Below are 23,172 nucleotides of genomic sequence, written 5' to 3' on the forward strand. Positions count from 1 at the left end.
TTCTGCGAAACGTCTGTCTTAATTCCTCCCCTTCTCCTCATTTGCTTCTGCCGGCGCTGCTTTACCGGCAGTGTGGGAAACCTGCCAGGGGAAGTCTGCTCTCCCTCTCCTCCCCCGCCTTCCACCTTTGGCGCTGTGGATTTACGATCCCTCTGTTTACCGAGTGAGAAGTCAACAAGAGCCTTCTCGGCAACACAGACACGGGCACGCTTACCCACAGAGAAAAACATCACACACACACACACACACACACACACACACACACACACACACACACACACACACACACACACACACACACACACATCAGATGATCATGCACTCACATCCCAGGCTGACTGACAGCAGCTCTATTGCCCCTCCAGTGGGGTGGTGACAGATAGACAACTCCAGGAACAAGTTTACTGCCGGCCTGCCATTGGCTCACCTCCCCCTGGGCTCGCTACCGGTCAACAAAACAACCTCACAATAGAACAGAATAGAATAGAATGGAATAGAATACAATAGTCGGCGCTGAAGTTTCATTATTCTCTCAGTAGCTTTTTCTAGATTTACAGAAAATTACAAGCACAATGTAATTAAAGATATATTTATCTTTTATGCATTATCTCGCAGCTGTTTATTAAAATTAAAAATGAATACAGTATCTTGCAGTGGTGTTTTATCTAAACCGAATTCAACCACTTAAAGGTCTTACAAAAACATTGTTGTTCATATGATGAGGCTGATTTTAAAATGGCACAAAGATGGGGTACAATTAGTTCTGTACAGAGGTCAACACATGCATTGTGTTAGTGAGTTTGTTTGAGTTGAGTTGTGTTTTCTTTTCTACCGACGTGCTTGTTGTTGTGGCACTGGCCTCGGTCGAGGAGCAACATTTAGGTTAGCTGACATCATGAAGTTGTCGCGGCGCATTTACTCAAGGCTCCCGAAGTCAAAATGCAGGGGGATGTGTCAGTCCTCATGAGTACAACCTCTAGCCTTTTTTCTCTGTAAATCTTTGATGAAGCTGTTATGTCATGTTGCTGCAGCTCCCTGCAGCACCTTTCGCCGCATCCTGAGTGATGCTGAGGGATGAATTTGTGGCTTTAACCCCCCCATGTCATCTACTGTAAAAGCCAAAAGAGGGCAAACACACAAAAGGTCAAATGAGGACGCAGGTGAGCGCATGCCAAAGAAATAGATCCGTCAAGGGTGAGGGGGGGAGTGGGGGGGTCACATCGGATGGGACAGAGAAGCGTGTGGTGGGTGGAGGAGACGCAGAGCTGCATGAGTAGTGAAGTGCAGCGGCCCCTTGTCCGCTTGGCTCACAGGCTCCTGTGTTGCCTCACCTCAGGCCGCCGGCCCCTGTGTTTTCTGCCCCGTCCTCCTTTGACAGCCGACATCAACCTCACACACTCACACCCACCATTACTCTTCTATTGTTGTGGCAGACCCCTAATGGAGCTTCCCGTTCGAGTGCAGATAGGACACACTCAACCGCTCTATCCTTCATAAGTACACACACACACTGGCGCACGCAGATTGACAGCTAGGCCCCAGGCCACTGCTGCCACGCTTGATTGATGGCAACGCTCCGTGGAGATGCATGAGGCGCCGGTGATTCGGGAACGAGGAGCAGCGCAGTTTAGGCCCGGAAACACTCCATTGAGTTGTGGGGGAAGAGAACAGAACGTACAGGAGGAGCGGGATGTTACATGGCTGTCAGTCACCCAGACAGACAGAGCGATGGAGAGTGTCTTTAATTACTTCACATCCACGGGAAGGGAGGACTTCAGTTCACAGTAAATAATATAAACGCCCACACGCAAACACCTCATTCTCCACTCACACCTTTCTGTCGTCCCAAGAGGCGAAACACACACACACACACACACACACACACACACACACACACACACCCTTGTACTTGCATGGAACCAGAACCAAGCTCAATTCTAACCTTAGCCCTAAAATCACATCTTAACCCTCAAACATGTCCAAAACTACGTTTTTTTTGGTTCTCATTTCTTACAAATACAAGAACACACACACACACATACACACACGCACACACCACTGTAAGTTCTAAACTTAATCATGCACATGCTAACACATGCTAGCATGCTAACACTTCAAATTAATTCCATTCAATCCCAATTAGGTTGATGCCAATAGCGCAAAGGGTAGAACTGCCTTTAATGAAGCAAACCTGCAGCAAAACAAGGCTCATCTGCCTCAACCGGATTAGACAAGAGAGGAAGGAACAAATAAACGACAACAGTAGAACAACGGGCAGCACCTGCTCACTCAAAGCCACGATCAGCTTTCACTGCACAGAATATATTATTGTTAGGGTATATTTATACTAGCGAACTTAAAAGTTAGGATGAAATGACTGAAATGAGGAAGATCCCTTTGTGCCTTAGCTTCTGTTTGTGAAACTATAGTGAGTTTCTACAGAGAGAAAGAAGAGAAGCGTAGGTGGCCAAAAAAAGTGTATATTTAGAGTTTGAATCAGCTGTTCACAGGCTCCTCCCGCGATTTTTGCTCAATGAATTAAACACAACCCGGTATAAAAAGCCCGGTGCGACGGGATCTGAGCCCTGTAAAAAGTGAAAGGCAGGTGAGGCAGCCGTTTGTAATTATGTCGGTCCGCTCCGCTTTCGATCCCGCGCCATCGATCCGGCCGCGCGGCAGCGAAGGCGGCAGAAGGTTAGCGGCGGGAGGCGCCCGCTAGCGCTAGCACAGAAAGGACGCGGTGACACTTCACAAACACCAGCTCCGCTCCTCTGCTCCCGGCCCTCGACCCAGTCGCTCTCCCCTTCCCCTCCCTGAGCAGTGTCACTGTGAATAATTGAGCCTTTTTACAATGAAATATTGACAATAAATGAGTGTGTCATATGAATTTAAGTGGCCTCTCCGCCTTGGTGATGTCATGGTGTTATGAATCATGTATGACATTGAAAGAATGTTATTTTTTCTTCCTGCCAGGTTACGGCAGCGAGATCTACTACTGTGTTCGGATCCCACAGGAAATACGGATAACCTTGTAGCAGCCCGCGGGCCAGAGCAGCGCGCTGTTTGTAGGCTTTTATTGCACAGCTTTAGCAGCCGTTTACTGTATGTTGTTGTGTTGTAACTGTTGTCGGGTCAGTGGTTGGAATAGATGGACCCGCACGCGTTTGCCATATGACCGTACTGAGAGTCATCAGAAACGCGAGACGCTCACTGTCAAAGCTATTTACTGCCACGCTAGCGACCGGTGCTTGTCTTCCGCCGACTCTTACTCATTCCAACCGTCTCCTTCGTCTCGCCCTCAGACTTTCGCCTCCCTCCCATGCTCCCCCCCAGCCGAGGAGGGGGAGGGGGTCCGATCGGCGGGGGCGGCGGCTCCTCGTCTTCGTCCACCGTCCGCACCACCACCCGCTCGCCGCCCTACTTCACCACCCCCCGGCCCCTCCTCACCACCTCCCCGGGCCAGCGGTACCGGACCACCACCACCGTGCGCCAGCCCGCGCTGGTTCCCGCCAGCGGCTCGTCGTCCGACACCAACCAGATCCCGGACACCAACCAGAAGGCCGGGGGGCGGCTGCCGCCGGTGCAGGTCCCGCCGGTGGCGCCGCCGCAGCCGCCCGCCATGCCTCCGCAGGAGTTCTGCAGCCCCAAGGTGACAGCCGACATATCGTGGCCCCGGACGCAGCAAGGGCAGACGGCGAAGCAGCCCTGCCCTGTGGGGACGCTGGGTAAGAAGGCTGTGGGTCCAACTGGTACTGGGTGGTCAGAGAGTGTGTGTGTGTGTGTGTGTGTGTGTGTGTGTGTGTGTGTGTGTGTGTGTGTGTGTGTGTGTGTGTGTGCGCGAGGGGTTTTATTACACAGCAGACAGAATCTGAAGGAAAGAACAAGATGGGAAGTCTCTGAAGGTGGACTGGGGCGGCCATTTAACAAAGCGAAACGCACACAGTGCTGACACGGGCTCTGGAAATGTGATTGAGCAAAGAGTATACATTATCCCACACTTCCTCTTCTGCTGTTTAAATCAAGATGATAATCCCCTCCTGGCCGCCAGGACGCAGGCGTGGCGGCCGGCCACCTGGGGGGGGGTCCTCGCGCCGCCCGCGCCGCGTCACCGCTGTCTCACCCTCTTTGTTTCACCCGTCTCGCAGGCGTGGCCACGCACGTGTGCGTGTCCCACCTCGGCCACTGGGATCCGCAAGGCCCCGACCTCAGCAACTGCACGTCGCCCTGGGTCAACCACATCATGCAGAAAGTAAGGCCGAGCGCCGCCGCCGGCCCCCGTGGCCCCCTCTGAGTGTAATGGCTATAATCCTAGAGCCGCGTCATGCGCATGAAGAGGCAGTGACCGCAGGGGAAGATTCAGGCCGCGCATCCATCTTTATTTATTAATCCTAACTTGTGTTTGAGAGCTGAGAGTTCATGTAGATGAATAGCATCCAGTTAACTCCACCTTAAAAGGCATCATTATTTCGTTCTTTCATAGAAGTCTATTCATATTTAAGGTTTAGGAGATAATGAATGTATTTACTGTAGTATAACCCTGACTCTCAACCTGTGCATTTATCATCCCCTCCACTTTCATTCATCTACATTTCCTCCCGTCCCACGTGTCCTCTCCGTCTCCGTCCTTCCTCCTCTGTCCATCTGTCTTGTCCCGTGCCGCCGTCCACCTCGCTCACCGTTTCTCCTCCTAACTTTTCCCTCCTCACCTCATCTGACTCCTCGTCCTCCATCAATCTCCCTCTGTCTATGACCCCCCCCCCCCCCCCCCCCACCACCACCACCACCACCACCCTCCACCCCCGCCTCGACTCCCAGCTCCGCTCGGGCGAGACGGCGGCCATTGTGGCCAGGGAGCTGGCAGAGCAGACCAAAGGGCCTCTGCGGCCTGGCGACGTTCCATCCACAGTGCGTGCCATGGCCCAGCTGGTGGAACTTCTGGACGTCCAGCTCAGGAACCTCACGCCCGGGGGCAAGGACAGCGCTGCCCGCAGCCTCACCAAGGTACTGCCGCGCGGTGGGAGGTGAATGATGTGCGGCTGGATGACAGATCACTATGGTCTAGTGAGATGAGAGAGCGAAAGGGGAACAGAAAAGTATTTATTCCAGCAGGAAGACGCGTGGCATTGGTGGGTAGCGTTTTTGTCCTACACTCATTGTTCGGGGCTTAGACGGGATTATTTCGTCCTCTTCTGTGTGTGGATCTTTGTAACAAGTTTTGCTCAACATTATGGGTGATAGATAACTGCTCTTAGTGCTTGGCAGGGCTCCCCAACCCTTCTCCGATCAGGACCGAAATTGAATAAAACCCAGTCTCGCCCTGGGAGTTATTCTCATTAAAACACTCAGTAGTTGAGATGAAAACAGACCTGGGACATGTTTTTACGTCACGGCGCTTTTGCTTAATGAACTCCAGTCCCTGCGCTGCAGCTACAGTAGGAAGACGCTGTTGACGAGCAGACAGGAGTGCTTACTTACAGCGCTGCATTATTGGAAACTCGATCCGGAGTTCGCAAAGGGTCCGTTTTACTGCAGCAGCGGACGAGCAAGGAATTTAGCTCCGCTTCATGCGGGCATTCAATTAAAGTGAGTTAAATCATGGGGATGGCTGGCTTGGCTGGCTAATTGACTGGCTGGCTGAGTGGCAGACAGTCTCCTCATTGTCTTTGTTGAGGTCAACAGTGACAGGTGGGGCTCAGCATCCAGACTGACAGCTGCTGCCTTCTCGTACACAGTCACTCGCAGCTAAGCCTGCTTTATTTCACTTTACACCTTCTCTGCTCCCAAGTGCCTCGACTGAAAGGTGCAAGTGGAGCAAGTGAATGTATTTATTGTCAGTGTCCAAATGGTCTGTTGAAGGCAAAAAAAAGTAGAACAGCTTTCCTCCTGATTTCAGTAATGACCCAATTATATTTACCTAATTGAGTAATACGCCGGCAAATTATGCAAATGTTTGTTTAGAAATCGAATATGAGGACTCATGCACGAGTTGCATTGTAATTAATGCCATCACTTAACTTGACAATAGATCCAGAGAATGAGGACGATTAGACAAAAGGAAATTATGGAGACGCAATCTTAGAGAGGGGTAAAAAAAAGCAAAGGACGAGTGGAAAGAGCGATGGGAGTGAAATAAAGGCGAGGGGAGAAGAAAAACAACATATTTCAGTCGCCAGAGTCTTTTTGTGCAATGTTAATGGGTTGGGTGTGACTGCTGAGTGCCTGTGTCTGCGTGACGGAGGTGTTACTTCGCTAACAGCTGAATTGTTTGAATTTGCAGCTTCAGAAGAGAGAAAGGTCGTGCAGGTTTTTCACGCAGGTACTTCCGTTTCCTGGTTCCGCTGATTATTTTGCCACATCGTAATCCCACATGTTACTTTTTTTTTTTTTTTTTTACACTCAGCATGTAATTGTGAAAACGAGCTTGTAGAATCCTAATTATATGCTGCAGCGGCTCTCCCATGATTTGCATCCCAACCCTTTGAGGAGGGCAGCCGCGTAGAAGTGGCGCCTGCTGCTAACAAAGTTTGAGTCTCCTCAAAGGGTTCGCTAACATTCATTTGTTTGCAGTTTCACATTTTTTTTTCTTTTTTTTGTTGTTGTTGTTTTTTTTCCCCTTCAGAATCAATGGTACTGATAAGATGCCATGATCAATATCAATAATGGCTCATCTATTTTGTAGTTCTGTCTGCAGAATTGTAAACAGGGCTGCCTGGAAGCAAATGACTCGCTATCCATCTCAATTCAATGAAACGTCCTTTCTGCCGCTCTGTCAGAGAGAAAGAACTCAGTATGATGGATATTCGGCTGCATACTACTTGATCACGGCCTCAGTACCTTAAAAATAATCCTCTGTGTGTGTGTGTGTGTGTGTGTGTGTGTGTGTGTGTGTGTGTGTGTGTGTGTGTGTGTGTGTGTGTGTGTGTGTGTGGCATTCCTCCGTCCTTGTGGGTCTGCTTGTGTTGATGTTTGTTTGCGTTGACACTATGGGCTCACACACTGAACAGACAATCTAATAGCATTTAGGCATGTGTGCAGAGACTGCAGAGTCTATGTTTTTTTCGTCTCTCCACCCCCTTGGCCCAAACACACACACACACACACACACACACACACACACACACACACACACACACACACACACACACACACACACACACACCCTTGATAGGCTAGCTCTTTTTCTCCTGATGCAGGCCTTTTTTTTCTACTCTCCCCTGAAAAGTCTTAATGTCAGCACCAGTCAGCAATGTCACATCATAGAACATGGCTTAGGACTCTACGCGAGCTGACACGCACGCATGCACGGGCGCGCTTCAAATATATTTTCAACCAAAAGAACACAATTAATCCTGGATATTTCCCTGCTTGGTGACAGCTAGTCGCTACTTTGCAGGTTCAAACTCGAACATCCCACCACATACCTAGGGTACTGCAGGGGGCTGGGAGTGATCGATTATATAATTAGCCTTTGTAATGCGAAACAAAATTATACAAACAGTCCCTTACTCTGCCAGATAGAAATGTGCGTGATTAGGGGATGTGGTGTGGCGCTGCCCTCTCCTCGTTAATTATCTACAGCACTAATTGCCAAGTGAGGAGAGTGGGCAGGAGGTTTGGGTTCTTAATAGAGACAAAAAATAATTGAATTCTCTCTCTGTTGCTTTCTTTCTCGCTCCCTCTCACACTTCATCTCTCCTCCTCCCTCGCTCCGTTTGGGGAGCTGGGGACTCGTTTCATGTATGCTAAATTGGCAATTTATTCATGATGAAGTTGGTGGTGTGAAGAGGCTTTGATGCTGTAGGGTGGATTGATGGAGGGGAGGTAGAGTCTGGAAGGTGGGACGCGGACGAGGGAGACGGAGCGAGGGGAGAGCGCGGGAATTAAAGAGGGAGAGAGTCACAGAAACAGAAATCGAGCGTCAGAGACGGAGAAAAACAATAAAAGGGGGCAGTGAAGAGACAGTGATGCTCAATGACAATGTCTAATTTGCCCTCTATTTATGGATGGTGGGTCAGAACATGGCATGCTGCGAATTTAAAGCCTGATTTAGCTGCAAACTCATCCTGTCAGGGAAGACGAACTCCAACAGCAACTGACAGATCAGCCCGCTGCTCCGATGAAGACATTTTTCAAACGTGCATTTTCTTAGAGCTCAGCCGAGCAAATACGAATAAAAAAACCCATTCTTCCCTCTGGTGTGACCGCGTCCTGAAACGTGCCCTGCAGTGCGCCAGCGCATGGATACTGTACGTCTACGCACATGTGGTTGGGAGCGAGTCCGACTGAAGCTGTGGGAGCAGCCCCGCTCTGCTCTGTCTGGATGCTGCTGTTTACGCTGGATTACCCCAACGCTTCAAAGCATTTCACTTCTGCCCCATTTACTGGAATGTGTGTATCTGTGTGTGTGGTTGGGGGGTGGGGTGTACAGTGAGGAGATATATATATACAGTATATGTGTGTATATATATATATATATATATATATATATAGAGAGAGATATCCTTATCTGTATTTGCAGAGTCTCTCTCCTTTTTGAAGACCTGTCTCCATCTTAGCCCTCATGTCGTCATTGCATTTCCACATATGTCACCAGTTCTTAGAGACGCCCACGCACACAAATGCACATTCCATGTGTGACTTTCTGATGTGGAGATGTCTAGACCGCACGGAAATCACACCCTTTCTTCGCCTCACCTATATCTCCACTCAGATACAGATCTCGGCGGCGCAGAATTAAAATTTCATAGGATAAAATAAATAAATAAATATTTAGAAAATTGAAAATGTAAGATAATCAAAAGTTCAGTAAAAAGCAATGAAAAGTTTAATGAGAGCAGAGAAGCGGGGGATATCTGACACACATCAAAGAGAGCGGCAGCACCAGCGCTAACGCGAACGGGAAGCGGCTCCAGCGCCGCCGTGGCAACGGAGCATCCTCTCCTCTATGCTGTGTGGGCCTCTACTGTACAGCAAGTGGAGCAGAATGATGCACTGCAATGTTTCCCCCCCTCCACACACACACACACACACACACACACACACACACACAAACACACACACACACACACAGTTTAACGCCAAACCACACAGGAGCAGACCCGCCTGCTGTCCCGAACACTCACATTAAACTAATGCTGCCACACACAAGATGTATAGCAGGTGCGTCGGCGAGAGCCCATTTGCATTCTGGGTTTAAGATGCATCCTGGTCTAGATTTACATACACACAAATAGGAATGACCACCGGACAGACTGTGGTCCAATCGGTCATCTGGGACACGAGAATGTTGAGAACGTCTGTGTAGATTTAAACGTATCTGTTAATGGACTGTGACGCATCTCAGATATGTCGACAATGCACAACAACAACGTGTTGTTGTTAGATGATGCTGGAACAACCTGGAGCTTTATTGGGATTATTGTAAGCTGTGTTCATTATTTATTGTTTCGCTTCCAGCCACTGAAACCTCAGTAGATACGTACGGATCCATGTTCCATTTTGTTTTATCTAAGCAACGGTTAAAAAGCCAAAATGCTGAAACAAATCAGCAAATTGCCGCCTTTTAGAAAACATAATCAGCACATTTGGCATTTTTCCGTGATGGTGACTTTAATAATTAGCCAATTAGGGAAACAGCCGACGATGTTGTCAGATTACTGTACCAGTGACGTTGATGGTTTGAGTTAGCAGCTCACAATCTGTCCGATCAACTGACCCCTTGAGCTTCTTGTCTGGTTTGATTTGACGCATCGCACCCAAAGCACCAATTTGGAACATGCAATTCCATCATATAAAAAAGAAAAACAGCTCCTGCAGGTCGGAATGCATCCGAGTTCCCCTTTAAAGAAGAGACGAGCTGTCACAGTCAAAGTTTGTGTGTGTGTGTGTGTGTGTGTGTGTGTGTGTGTGTGTGTGTGTGTGTGCGCGCGCGCGCGCGCGCGCGGGCACTCCTGCATTTTCCGGTTGTTTGCTGAAGCAGTGGATTAATTGGTTTTTGTTTACATGTAGCTCTCCCAATTTTATCTGATATGCATCCCAGCTAATTAGGAGCAGGCGCTAACGGAGGACGTGATACTATGATGCCAGCTTGTTGACTCGCGTGTGCGACACGCTGGCTGCGCACGCGCTTGTGATTCCGGAAGATTCCGGCTCGGCGTTCCGCGGGACACGCGTCGCGGCGGCAGCAGTCACATGAGTCATCGTCTACAGCGTCTCTGCCCAGCGTGCGTTTCCCCCCCCCCCCCTCCTCCTCCTCCCCCCATCGTCTCCCGCGTCTCCCTCACCTCGCGGCGGACGGGTCAGGGAGGAAGTCAAACGCTGGATGCGTGAACTCCAATAAGCCCGCGTCTCTCCCTCGTCCCCCCTCCGCTTGTATAATGGCACCGGGAGGTGCCGTCTCCGCTTTCCCACCTCCCCGCCCTCCTCGCGAGACTCCGGCACCGACGGAGCCGAACGCAGGAGCGTTCTGCGGACAGGGCGGTTTACAGGAGGAAGGGGAAAATAAAGGAGCGGGCGAGGCGTGTGAGATGTACGTCTGATAGCACCTGTATTCACTTCCTGGTTCCCAGCGGACGCCTGTCACCACGGACTCACCGGGCTGCTTTATCGCGCTCCCATGGCTGAACCCCCCACTTCACTGGCCCTCTTCTGTCTTTCTTTCCTCAACTGTCCCGGGGGGTTTCTGAACACGTGTGTTTGAGAATAAGGAGGTTATTTCTTACAGAATGTGAGCTGGAGACAAAACACCCATTGCTTCATCTCTGCGCGACGACTCTCCCCTCGTTACTTCCGTAATATTTTTGGATTCAAAACTGTTCCGCTCAGCGGGGAAATGACCCAGCAGACATTATCTGATAAAACTATAATTTCTTCTCAGACCCTCAAGCACAACTTTTCCAAGTCTTAGATAAGACTCGTGCTTAAAAAAGAGAGAAAAAAAAGAAACTAAATCAGGTTTGGGGGTGTAGACACATGGTGATTGCAATCAGCTAATTAGCTTAGCTTGATTTTCAGAACATCTGTGATGAATTTTTAAGCACAACAACCTTTTATAAAGAGATGGTAATGATCGGTGTTAAACAATGAAAGTGTGAGTTCAGCTTTAAAAGTCTACTTTTTATTTGAAGGAATTTATGTGTTGGCTTTTGTCCTGTCTGCATGGGAATGCCACATTTGCATCGCTAACCTTTCTTGTCATGATTTATCAACGTGATAAATGAAAATTCATTGCACACTCCGCATCCCATAGACGGCTGTCCTCAGTAGTTACGTGTGCTACGAGTGCGTCCGCGCCGCTTCCTCCCCGTGACCTCCATCTTTTTCCTCCTCCGCCGCTGCTCCAGGCCATGGTGGAGACGGTGAACAACCTGCTGCAGCAGCGCGCCCAGGCGGCGTGGAGGGAGCTCCCCACCAGCGAGCAGCTGCACTCGGCCACGCTGCTCCTCGACACCGTGGAGACGGGGGCGTTCATGCTGGCCGACAACCTCCTCAAGACCGACACGGTGCAGGAGAGCGCCGACAACATCCGTGAGTACAGTTCCCTGTAGCTGTCAGAGAACCTGTTGAGGTGCCCTTTGGCAAGGCACTTAGCCTCTGTTTGCTCCACTGGCTCAGCACAGTGGTCACATATCACAGGCTGTGAATGGAGGAGTTACAATATAGTATGGTCAGTAGTGGGGGAGCGTTTATGTGAAATATTAGAAAACTTGCAGGGATTCATGTCGGTAGATTTATTAAAAATCAGCAGCCTGCTAAAGATCTAAGAACATGATGTAATATCCTAGTAAGAGTAACAGTGACAGGAGGCATTAGTGAGCGCACTGTCTCACATCCAGTGTCTCTAATTCAAATGAGAAGCAAAGTATCCAATCTATCTTCCCAGCGCCTCGGAACATAACATCATCCCTCATGTGCACAAGTACGCGCGCGTGCGCATCCCGTGTGAGCGGACGCGGCTGGATGTGAACGGAAGTGGGGCAGAATAATGCCGTTGTCTCATTGCTCAGAGGGCTGAGAGGGAAACATATGCAAGAGTTTGCGCGCATTAAGCTGAGCCGCGGGGCGAACCGAAACCCGACGTTAAAAAAAAAAAAAACCCAAACTAAAATGCTTGTCTAACCAGGAGATGAAGTAGTTAATATTCTGCGAGGGGGCAGAAGTAAAAGGGAAGTGGAAAACATAAATAGTGATTGTAAAGATTACATTTACATAAGCACCACATTTACATATAGGACCAACAAAAGTCAATGAAGGATTAAAACAACGCAGGAAACTGAAACGTCGCACAACATGTTCTCTGTAGCGTGTGAGGAACCACTGAACCAAACCTTTACAACCGCTCTGGTAGCAACACATCACACATCACAAACCTCCCTCTCACCTGGTCCCGACGTACAAAAGCGAACTCCAAGGAAGGCGCCGTAGTAAATTTGCAAGAGATTATTAAGTATTCCTTGACAAACGCCGAAGGGTTGGGCAGCGCCGGCGTTGCCGCCGCCTTCACGGGCCCGGCCCGTTATGGAAATCAGGTGCGTGAACCTGTCAAAGCGAGGTCACCGTGAAGAAGTTCAAGATGTTGCGTGAGAGAATTTGAAAGGTCAAACCCAGAGAGACCCTCATGCAATGAAACACGAGGAAGACATGGCCTCAAGGCTTCTTCAAACCGAATTGTTTGCCAGAGACGATATTTTTTATTTATGTATTTTTCCTTTTTTTTAACTTTCCCTCCACTTGTGGACAGAATTGACAAAGCAGAACAAAGCTCGTTATGATGGTGTGGAGCACATCGCTTTCTTCTCCCCACGCTTTCTTCCCCTTCCATCATCCCCTCTCATCTTCTCTTACTGATCCTGTCATCATTCGGCCGAGGAAGACAGCAAAAATACTGGAAAGCAAAAAAAAAAAAAAAAAGTTATTTTTCCCGCCGTTAGATGATCATAACGTTGTGCTCGTCCAATGAGTGCTCGCATTTCTGTTTTCCTTGATTATGTTCCTGTTTACTCCCCTTTTGATTTTGTATCTTAAAGTTCCCCACACGTCGCTCGCCCTTTCCTCGGCTCTAGTGGCCTCATGTTACTCAATCAGAGGAGGAAAAATCACGGAGAGGAGGAGGAGACGGGAGGTGAAGGGGCTCGAGGGCGATGGTGGAATGTCAGATGATGCTCGGAGGGTGATTGTTGCTCACTCTCACATCACCGAGCAATGAAATCAACGTGAAACAACTATTTACTTTACGTCAGCGGAGCTGGCGAGGCCTTCGCTTCGGTCCCGACGGCGTGGACGGCGTTCAGCATCTCGGTGTTTCCCCCTCATCACGAGCGGTCCTGTTCCTTCTGCCGTCCCACGCGACTTCACCTTACGTAATTTAAGACTTGTATCTCCTCCAATTTTCCTCCCGCCTCAGCGCGACACACAAACGTGGTTACATAAACATTCATCAACATGTAGGTTAGCGCGTCTTTGAAGCACTCCCAAACAGGAAATGATCTCTTGCGCTGGGAAACGTTGCCTTCGCGGTCCTCCCGTTCTCGGTGCCGTTAATCTTCCCTTCCAGCTAATCCAGTAGGCAGAATTACCGCGATTATCTCCCCTTTATTCATAACTGGCCCCTCACTGCCTCTCATCTCTCCCTTTGCTTCTTTTTTCCACCTTCGCCACCCCCCTCTTTCTCTCTCCACCTTCGCGCTCACAGATGTAGACGATTGAGCAACGAGAATAAATTATTTCAATGATGCGCTTAAAAGGAGGCCATGGCAGCTACTGTAGGTGATATTATTGTGTTAGATTGCGCGTGTGACTGTGTGGCACTGTATTAAGCAGATGAATAAATAGTCTTATTAATAGAACCAAAACAGTGATTTGAAGGGATAACACGGCAGTAACAGTGTGTGTGCGCACGCGCGCATGTGTGTGTGATAACGATAATGAACAATTGTGTTTCTTCGAGGGAGGATTGTCATGACAAGGCTGCTTTAATTAGATTAGACCCAGCGTGTGCTGATATCCCGCCGCCGTGTGCGGGCGCGTGCACGGGCGGGTCGCGGCGGCGCTAGCGCACGAGTCGCGGCGCTAACGCACGAGTCGCTCCCGCTGTTCCGTTTGGCTCGCGTGCGGCGCCTCCTCTTTCTTCCTGCGAGCGTTAGCACATCAGCGTCTGTGTTTACGACGGGGTTTGAATCCGACCTGTTCCACCCGGAACTCCACGAGTTCCTCCCCTTCACCTTCCCCCCCTCCCCCACCTCCCCAACCCTCCCAATTCCATTCAAGCATGTCCTTGTGTGTTTTTTTTATTTGATCAGAGAGCTGCGTTTGCCATGAAAGCTCTGTCTAAATCACCAAATCACTCAGAAGCGCAAGATAACGATAGACCAAAGGTATAATTAGTCCTCAGTTAGAACCTTTATCTGCTACATTACACGCCAGCGATGTGCTAAAGAAAGTTGGACTCATACAAAAACAAGAGAAAGGCTGGATTACCTTCCTTGATGCGTTGGGGCCAGTTGCCTGGAGACATTGTTTCCATTTATGGTATAAAACTCTAAGTTTTTTTTCGCTTTGATGCCCGTCAGTTTTTTCATTTTCTCTGTTTAGTTGAAGCTCGAAATCGCTTCAGGATTCGTGCTCTTTTGTTGTGCCGCGAAACACTTAGTGGGAAAACGAAGTGCTTCACGGTGGTTATTACAGCAGGCTGCAAAACAAACCCGTGTGTGTGTGTGTGTGTGTGTGTGTGTGTGTGTGTGTGTGTGTGTGTGTGTGTGTGTGTGTGTGTGTGTGTGTGTGTGTGTGTGTGTGTGTGTGTGTGTGTGTGTGTTGCAGAACTGGAGGTGGCCAGGCTCAGCACGGACGGGAACCTGGCGGACCTGGCGTTCCCTCAGTCGGAGCTTCACGGGAACTCCATCCAGCTGTCCGCTAGCACGCTCAAGCAGCACGGCAGGAACGGTACGTGACCACGCCGCTTCCTCTTGCTCTGACCTCGAAGGCCGGCGCCTTCCTTCGCTACCGCGTCTGTGGCCTAACGCGTGCGTCTGTCGTCCCGCAGGTGAGATCAGAATGGCCTTCGTGCTGTACAGGAACCTGGGCTCCTACCTGTCCACCGAGAACGCCAGCGTGAGGCTGGCCGGCGACACTGTCTACCCCAACTACTCCGTCATCGTCAACTCCCCGGTCATCACGGCCTCCATTAACAAAGAGAGCAACAAGGTGTACCTGTCTGAGCCTGTGGTCTTCACTGTCAAACACCTGCAGGAGGTGAGTGAGGAACCAGCACTGTCATACTCTCATTGCAATCTACATTCTATACGTCTATAGTTCACTATGTTGATTCAAGACTATTATTGTTGTATGATTGTGTCTACTAATGTTAAGTACTTCTCTAAACCTCAAACACACTAATAGCATTAATGGAACATTGATAAAAGAACACAGCAAAAGTAAAATAAAATGCAAATGAAGTTCGTAAAACTAAGCAAATCAATAAACAATCATTATAGCAAATACAGTCTGGGAAGACTCTCCCAATAGAAATCAATAAAACTAAATGAAATCTGATAAGATGGAGTAAACTACATACAGTCGTAGATTAAGTTTGTTATCATCAAACAATGGCTGATCCGGTTGGTAATCCAGCCCGTTGGCAGCCGGTCCTCGCAGCTTCGCTTGCTCATTTCGAGAGTAACTTTACCAACACAACACACACAACTTCCTCAGTTTACACAACACGAGCAGCTCCTACACTCGCGCATCTCTCGCAGCGAGCACGGACGCAGCGCCGCCACCTCCTGCCACGGCTCCCTGTTTGTTTGTTGCTGCGCTCTCTCATTCTGTCCCTTCTGTTTGTTGTGTGTGTGTGTGTGTGTGTGTGTGTGTGTGTGTGTGTGTGTGTGTGTGTGTGTGTGTGTGTGTGTGTGTTTTACTCCCTCTCTGTGTTTCTTCCTCTCCGTCCCTTCTCCACCATTTCCTCCCACTGGTTTTCTCACTTCGTTTGGCTCCCCCACCACTCCGCGTTTCCACCTCCTACCTCCCCATGACTAAGTATCTGTTCGCCGCCTTCCTGCGTCCCTCCACTCTCCCTCTTTCCTATCCCTCCCTCTCGACTTCTTCCTCACCATCTCCCTTCCTCCTCCTCTCTTGCCCCCAGCATTCGGAAGAGAACTTCAATCCCAACTGTTCGTTCTGGAGCTACTCCAAGCGCACCATGACGGGATTCTGGTCCACTCAGGACTGTCGTCTGCTGGCCACCAACCGCACACACACCAGCTGCTCCTGCACGCACCTCACCAGCTTCGCGGTGCTCATGGCCCATGTGGAGGTCAAGGTAGGCGTGTGCTGTGTATCTGTTTCTATGGCCAGAGGGGGGGGTGGGCTCGATCAAAGGGTCAGCTGTTCAGCATTTGATTAACAGACTCCGGAGAAGGGAGGGAGGAGAAAGAGAAGAAGGCCACATCTTGAGAATAGATCATAACTGACCAGAGTCTTTAGAAGTGACTTGGCAGACGTCTTGTTTCAATTGATTCGTCAAGCCAGATGACAGGAATGTGCTTTCATTCAGTCTACGAAGGTCTGGTTTCCTGAAGCAGATCCATCCCCTTCGAAGCTGCAGCTTCTATTATTCGTCTGCTTCTATTTGGACGTCTCCTGCGTGCGTAGCGAGCGCTCCCGTAACCCCAGACTCCGCGTGACGCTCGGCCTCTCCCGCACGGGGGCCGGAGGATGTGTGTCGCCTCTAAACGGGTCACGGTCAGGGCCGGCTCGGCAGCGCCGTGCGAGCGCAGTGTGAGGGGGCTCGGGCAGTAGATCCATCACAGCGGCGCCGTGTTGAGCACCGCTCCGCCTGCCAGGTCGCGGGACGCTGATGGATAGAGCCGGCACACCTGTGCAGCGCAGCGTAGCGCCGCGGCCCTGGGCGCCCGGCTCACGTCAGCCGGGGGGGGGGGGGTGTTTGCCTCTGTACAGTATGCATTCAGTGGGTTTCACATTACGGCCACATGACTCATGGTTGCATTTACAAACTGGGCCCGCACGCAACGGCTCAAAATACGACTCTGACCTTAAATCGTCAACTGGAGCTTGCGTCTCTCTCTCTCTCTCTCTCGCTCTCTCTCTCTCTCTCTCTCCGCAGAAGACCGGCAGCATGCACGACCTGCTGCTGGACGTCATCACGTGGGTGGGCATCCTGCTGTCGCTGGTCTGCCTGCTCATCTGCATCTTCACCTTCTGCTTCTTCCGCGGGCTGCAGAGCGACCGCAATACCATCCACAAGAACCTCTGCATCAGCCTCTTCATCGCCGAGTCCCTGTTCCTGGTCGGGATAAACAGGGCCGATCAGCCAGTAAGAAGAGGGGGGGGGGTTCTGGAGTCTGGATGTACTGTACATGTGTGTGACACCTTGCCTTTTGGTTTTAAGCTTGGACGGGCCCGTGATTTCCAGAATAAATGAATGCGATAGAAGCTAATTGACTGTGGCGGGCCGGTCAGCATGGGCTGATGGTCTGCAGCTACACAGCTCCACACCACCAGACGGTGGTAATGTTGTGGCCGATCGGCCCGCTCGGCTCACACTGTGCCTCGTCCCCGCTGTGCTGGCGCAGGCTTGGCGTGGCTGACCGGCACCGCTGATCGCGCATCGCTGGCAGAGTTCATCATGAGCTGTTTACTAACTCTCTGTCAGCGGTTAACCACATTTCAGCTACATGAATAAGAAGGAGCGGATTTGGCTGCTTGCAGCGTTCCCAGAATAAATCAAAGCCAGAAAAGTTCCTGTGTGGCCCGTAAACAAATCACGTGTTGATTCAAACCAGCCTCCATTATGCAGTTTGTTTCCCACCGGTAGTGAGAGGAGGGCAAACTTTCCTGGCGTGCCTGTTTACCAGCACCGTGTGTGCTAGCATCGCTACACAATTACACATTAATTGTTCTCTATTTTGGGGATAATTCAGCTGCTGCAATATGCGATCCTATATTCTCCCTAAATGACAAACTAGCATGAATATAGTAAATATGTAGAGTGCAAAAACTAATTTGGTTGTTCTTGAGTTTAGCCCCAGTTGCAACAGAAATAATTCACAATGCAAAATGCACATTACATTCACCTGCTTAGGGGCAAGATAATGCATTAAAGCTTTGTATTATCTTAACTGATTCAGTCCTTGGTTGCATTTGTTAGTCATTACCCTTCGGGCTTGCAGGGAATCCTGGTGGTGGCGGTGGTGGTGTGTGTGTGGGGGGGGGTATTTGCAAGGTAATGAAGCTTTCGTAAACGCGGCCCAGTGGAGGGAGGACTCGTTTGGCCATTTTGGGTCACAGCTTTGTCAGGCTCCGCCACACATGGCTGCCTGGAGGAGAGTTAGCATGGAAATATGGGCAGGCGGGTGTGCGCCTTTAAGTTTGAAATGTTTGCTCTGGCAAAGCCCTTGAATAACCACAGCATGATCTGTGTCCCTATGGGGCGTCGGTTCCACAGACCTTTTACTACTTTGCAGCTTAACTAGTCAGTTCCACTAACCAGAATCTGGGTTTTAATTTTGGGCTAAATGTTCATTTTCTACTCACAACTGAAGATGAAAAATAACATTACAGCCAAAGTTACTGTAAATGAAAACCCTCTGCTTGATCTCTGTCTGTTTGTTAATAACCAGTTCACCTGTAAGGTCCATTCCTAAATGCAGGTGTGTCTGTTTCTGGCGTGTGATCATTTAAACATACTGTACATGCTGTAGTCGGTCACATAACAAAGCCTAATCTATTACTTTGGTCCTGATAGCTGGCATATGAGTTTGTCTTGCCTGAGGCTGTGGTTGCTTTTTAAATGAATCAAGTTGCACTGTGGGAGGTTGCTGTTGCAAACGAACAAACAAACCAATAGCTATTGATGTACGGTTTGGTTCTCCACCATGCTGTTTAATCCTTACATGCTCAATATGCCAATCATAGATTTGAAACCTCCCTTGGGTTTAAGCATTTGCACACGGTCTACAGGGATAGATTCCAGGATCATATATTTAAATCTAAACACATTGATGAGGAGTCGTCCTTGTTGCAAAAGACAGGGAGCGTTCGATGTTGCGTGTGTCATCGTTGGATTTGTTGGTTGCTTATATGTGTGTGTGTGTGTGTGTGTGTGTGTGTGTGTGTGTGTGTGTGTGTGTGTGTGTGTGTGTGTGTGTGTGTGTGTGTGTGTGTGTGTGTGTTTGGGGGGTCAATGTGTGTGCTGCTGTATTTGTACTTGCTCCTGTTAATTACTCGCGACTATTTGTGACCTCCATTAACATCTTCAGCAACGCTTAGTTCGCAGCCTGTTAAGTCGGTAATTCCAACAGGAAACAAAATGACGTTGTGTAAGCAGCCGCATTCCTACCTGTGTGTGTGTGTCTGTGTGCGCGTCAGAGTGTGTAAGCAACGCCGCAAGATCATTAGAAATGAAAATGAGCGACTCCCTTGCCCCCTAAACTCATTGTTTCTCAGACATTAGGTAATTGTCTCTCCGCTAGAAACGGCTGCCTGTTCGCTCTCACATGCAGCGATTCAGGAGTGACTCTTCAAATAAGAGCGCTCTGTGAATGTGATGAGCCCGATCGCACCGCTCATTCCTTCCCAGCCTTAATTTCTTAAGCGGCCTCTTTTGTTCTCATTTCACTGTGGAGAGCCGTTAATAAGGTTTGAGGTTTGATACCCCTCTTTCATTTTGCTCCTGCTCCTTCGTTACATTCCGGACGGTTTCATCATCCGCTTCTATGACTCCGCCGCATCCCGCTCATCCCGTCACTTGCTGCTATTAAAAGTGCAGTTTTAAGCGCGCTGCACAGCCACAGGTGCATGATGTGTAGGTTTTAGCTGATGATTACTGTATGTCTCCACGAGAGGCTAAATAAAAAGCCAGCGACACTTTGAATGAGCTGCTTCACTTAAACATATACAGAGCCGCTCCAGTAAAAGCAGGGCTCGCTTTTCCGCCGCTCTCAAATATCTAAGCGAACTTCAGACGCCGATGTTATTGCTGGCTTTTCTAAAAAAGCTGCGAAACCGCCGAGTCGTCCGCGTTTTCCCTGTGATTTTCTCTTTCTTAGCAGGCGGCTGAGTCATTTTTGCAGCGGTTCCACTTATTTTGCTCATCCTTGGCACTGACAAAAGTCATGTTGTGTTTTTCGGCAGCAAAGTAATTTGTGCTCCCGCTCTCTCTCCCTTCTGGAAGTGCTCCGCTACTTCTGTTTGAAATGTGGTCAATCAGCCCGGGCTGCAGCGCCGCCGTGTCACTTATAGGCTCCCGTCTGCCTCCGTAGATGACTTGCAGATGCCGACGTGCAGCAACGGCCGTCGCGTTCCCTCTCGTTCTGTCGCCTGTAATTGCCGCTGTGCTTCGCTGTGATTGTGAATTCCCTCTGTTGGTCTTCCTCCCTCCTGGTATTGGCAGCCCAGTTTTTAATCCCTCACATTTCCCCACCAACATGGATATGATAAGTTATTATCCTTCTGACTCGCTTCCTTATCACTTGCGCTGCTTGTGTTCTGCTTTTTTACTGTCCATTCCTGAGGCCTCTTGTGCGAAGTGTTACTGTCTTGTTGAAATCCTCTCCATCTTCTCCTCTCCCCACCAGATTGCCTGCGCTGTCTTCGCGGCCTTGCTCCATTTCTTCTTCTTGGCAGCCTTCACCTGGATGTTCCTGGAAGGGGTGCAGCTCTACATCATGCTGGTCGAGGTGTTCGAGAGCGAACACTCCAGGACTAAGTACTTCTACCTGGCAGGATACGGAGTGCCTGCTGTCATAGTGGCCGTGTCCGCCGCGGTGGACTACAGGAGCTACGGCACTGACCGAGTGTAAGGACGCGGGTGTGACGGGGAGTCGCCTGAAGAAAGGATGGATGACGGGGAGGGGGAGGGGGGGTGAGGGCTGGAGTGCCTGCTGTCATTTTGGCTGCGTTCGCCGCTGTGGACTCCGCAAGCTGTGGCGCTTCTGAAGAGTCGGTACAGAGAGGTTGAGAGGGGAGAGAGGGAGACGGGAGGGGGAAGAATGGGGAGGATGCACCGCAGAGAGCCTGCGTGCGCACAACAGCGACAATGTGTGAATATGGAAGGATTTAACAGGACAGAAGGGGGGGGGGGTGCACAGTGGAGCAGACTGAGGGAAAGGAGGAGCGTTTTTAAGTGGGTAGAAGGGGGAGATGGAGCCGTCGTCCACGTCGCTTCCTAACACATCCGTGTGCGCTTGACTTGATCAAACTGAGACAGCGAGGCCACGCAAAGCACAGCCAGCATCTCAATTATGTGATATTTGTTTCCCAGGCCACCAACAAAAGCACAGGAGGGAAAAGAACGTGTACATGACCGATGTGCTCCATTCACCAAGCTCTGAAAAGAGGCCAGCCTCTTATTCACACAGTGCATATATATTCATATCTATATATTATGAGCATGGAGGAGGTGTCATCTGCATGGCGGCCTAGACATGTCTGTGACCTGTCCTCTGATGTGCGAGCTTATGAAATCACAAGCACCAGAGAGGGGACGCCGCCATTCAAAGCGTTCATTATTGGATTATGAATGAGCGGCTCCATATAGAAGGCGAAAAATGACAGGCCACTATAGGACTGGTAAATGATTCACGAGCCCTCGTGGCCACATTCTCCCTGCGCCACCTGATGCCATTTGCAGCCGAGGCCTCGCCGAGCGCCGCGAACGGGCGGGCTCGGAGTTTAGCAGCGTTTAGCCGCCGAGGCCGCGCCACCTCGCGCGCCACTCAGATCAATATTTCATTGCGGGGCGATCATTAAAACATGAGTCTGAATGCCAGGCGCCGGGCGAGCGATCACGCTGCATGCTAATAGCCGGCGAACGGCGAGGCTCCAGACAAAAGCCTCGGGTTTCGCGGGAGAAAAACGCGGGGCGCGATGCGCAACGGAAGAGCTTTTACGGTGAATATGTGAAGGCGTAAAAGTTTAATTACACCGAAGAAACGTCTGCGGATTGCACAATAATATTTCATCCAAATAACTTATAACGCCGCTTTGAAAGGCCCCAGGTGTCATGGATTTTAAAAGGAAAGTGACATAACTATTTCCACCGCAAAGTACTTTCCATTCAGAGCAGAAACGAAATTATATGATTCATTTATCAGCGTGGCCTTGGAAATGGCGCTGCCCATCATGTTTGACATAGCACACTGAGACAAAACCTGCGCAAATGCCATCCGCCGTCCCCGCTGTGTCACCTTGTCACGGAGCCCCCACCCCCTTCTCCCCCCGTATTAGCCAGTGGCGCTGAGTCCCATTCATGTCCCGTAATGAGGCTGCCTATGACTTAGCAAAGGAGCCCTAATGGAGGATACAGTGACACAGCCAGGGACCCGTAATGGAGGGCTCTCTAATGTGGTGGAAATTGAAAGATTAATAATTCAAAAGCAGTTGGCCATGAATCAGTCAGCCATTTTGCTCTAGTGCTCCCTTTTTTGGCACTTCTTCCCTGCAACCTGTTGGGTCTGACCTCGGCGGAGGGCGCCCGCGGCCGCGTTTCCTCGCGCCGCGGCCGCGGGCGCAGACGCTCGATGACGTTCGGCACATCCGTGTGGATGCGAACGGCGGCTCGGAACCTCCCGTCCCCCCGTAAATAGCCCGGCGTGGAGGCTGCGTCCATAACTCAGGATTCCAATGGACGCTGACGTGTCATATTTTCGCGACCACCAGTATGTGGCCGTGTCGTATATCTCTGCCCCGAGGGGGAAGTAGAGGTTTATTCATCACAGGGCGCTCATCTGTTGCTGTCTCCTCCTCTGTGTGATGCATGTGCGGTCGCCGGTTCCTCTCCTGCACCTCCTTCATCCCTCATGCCCCCCCCTCCATCCGCTCCCTCCATCAGACTGGGGCAGGTTCCGATTCCACTGCGTCCTCTCCCTGATTCCTCTGTCTGTCCTTTTCTAGGTGCTGGCTGCGACTGGATACGTACTTCATCTGGAGCTTTATAGGCCCTGCGACGCTCATCATCATGGTGAGACATGTGCATGTGTAATTAGAGTTGACTGGTTGCCACCTGTTTCTGTGGGATTGACAGGTTACATTGGGGGCGGGGGGTCTCGTTGGAGTCCTACAGAGTTTCACTGAGCTCGTTGGCAGCGTAAGTGGAACCAGAAGGAACTTTATGTGTGAACTTGTGATTTAATGCTCAGGCGGGCACATTCCAACAAGCTG

At 50.2% G+C, this 23,172-nt stretch overlaps 1 protein-coding gene across 13 annotated transcripts in view; it reads left to right on the forward strand.

Moving 5' to 3' along the window:
- Positions 1–23,172, forward strand: part of adgrl3.1 (adhesion G protein-coupled receptor L3.1) — an 86,349-nt gene that overhangs the window by 51,998 nt on the left and 11,179 nt on the right. For 10 of the 13 annotated variants that reach the window (XM_055512221.1, XM_055512312.1, XM_055512347.1 and 7 more), the window contains 11 exons: positions 3,303–3,725; positions 4,146–4,249; positions 4,816–5,001; positions 6,278–6,316; positions 11,343–11,526; positions 14,815–14,937; positions 15,038–15,246; positions 16,136–16,312; positions 17,117–17,326; positions 20,589–20,809; positions 22,906–22,972. In XM_055512221.1, coding sequence (XP_055368196.1) covers positions 3,303–3,725; positions 4,146–4,249; positions 4,816–5,001; positions 6,278–6,316; positions 11,343–11,526; positions 14,815–14,937; positions 15,038–15,246; positions 16,136–16,312; positions 17,117–17,326; positions 20,589–20,809; positions 22,906–22,972 — 1,943 coding nt within the window. The remainder of the gene's footprint in view (positions 1–3,302; positions 3,726–4,145; positions 4,250–4,815; positions 5,002–6,277; positions 6,317–11,342; positions 11,527–14,814; positions 14,938–15,037; positions 15,247–16,135; positions 16,313–17,116; positions 17,327–20,588; positions 20,810–22,905; positions 22,973–23,172) is intronic. The other 3 variants (XM_055512369.1, XM_055512275.1, XM_041071848.2) reach the window with 1 other exon arrangement.

The sequence above is a fragment of the Betta splendens genome, chromosome 1 (genome assembly GCF_900634795.4).
Source record: "Betta splendens chromosome 1, fBetSpl5.4, whole genome shotgun sequence".
NCBI classification, from domain to species: domain Eukaryota; kingdom Metazoa; phylum Chordata; class Actinopteri; order Anabantiformes; family Osphronemidae; genus Betta; species Betta splendens.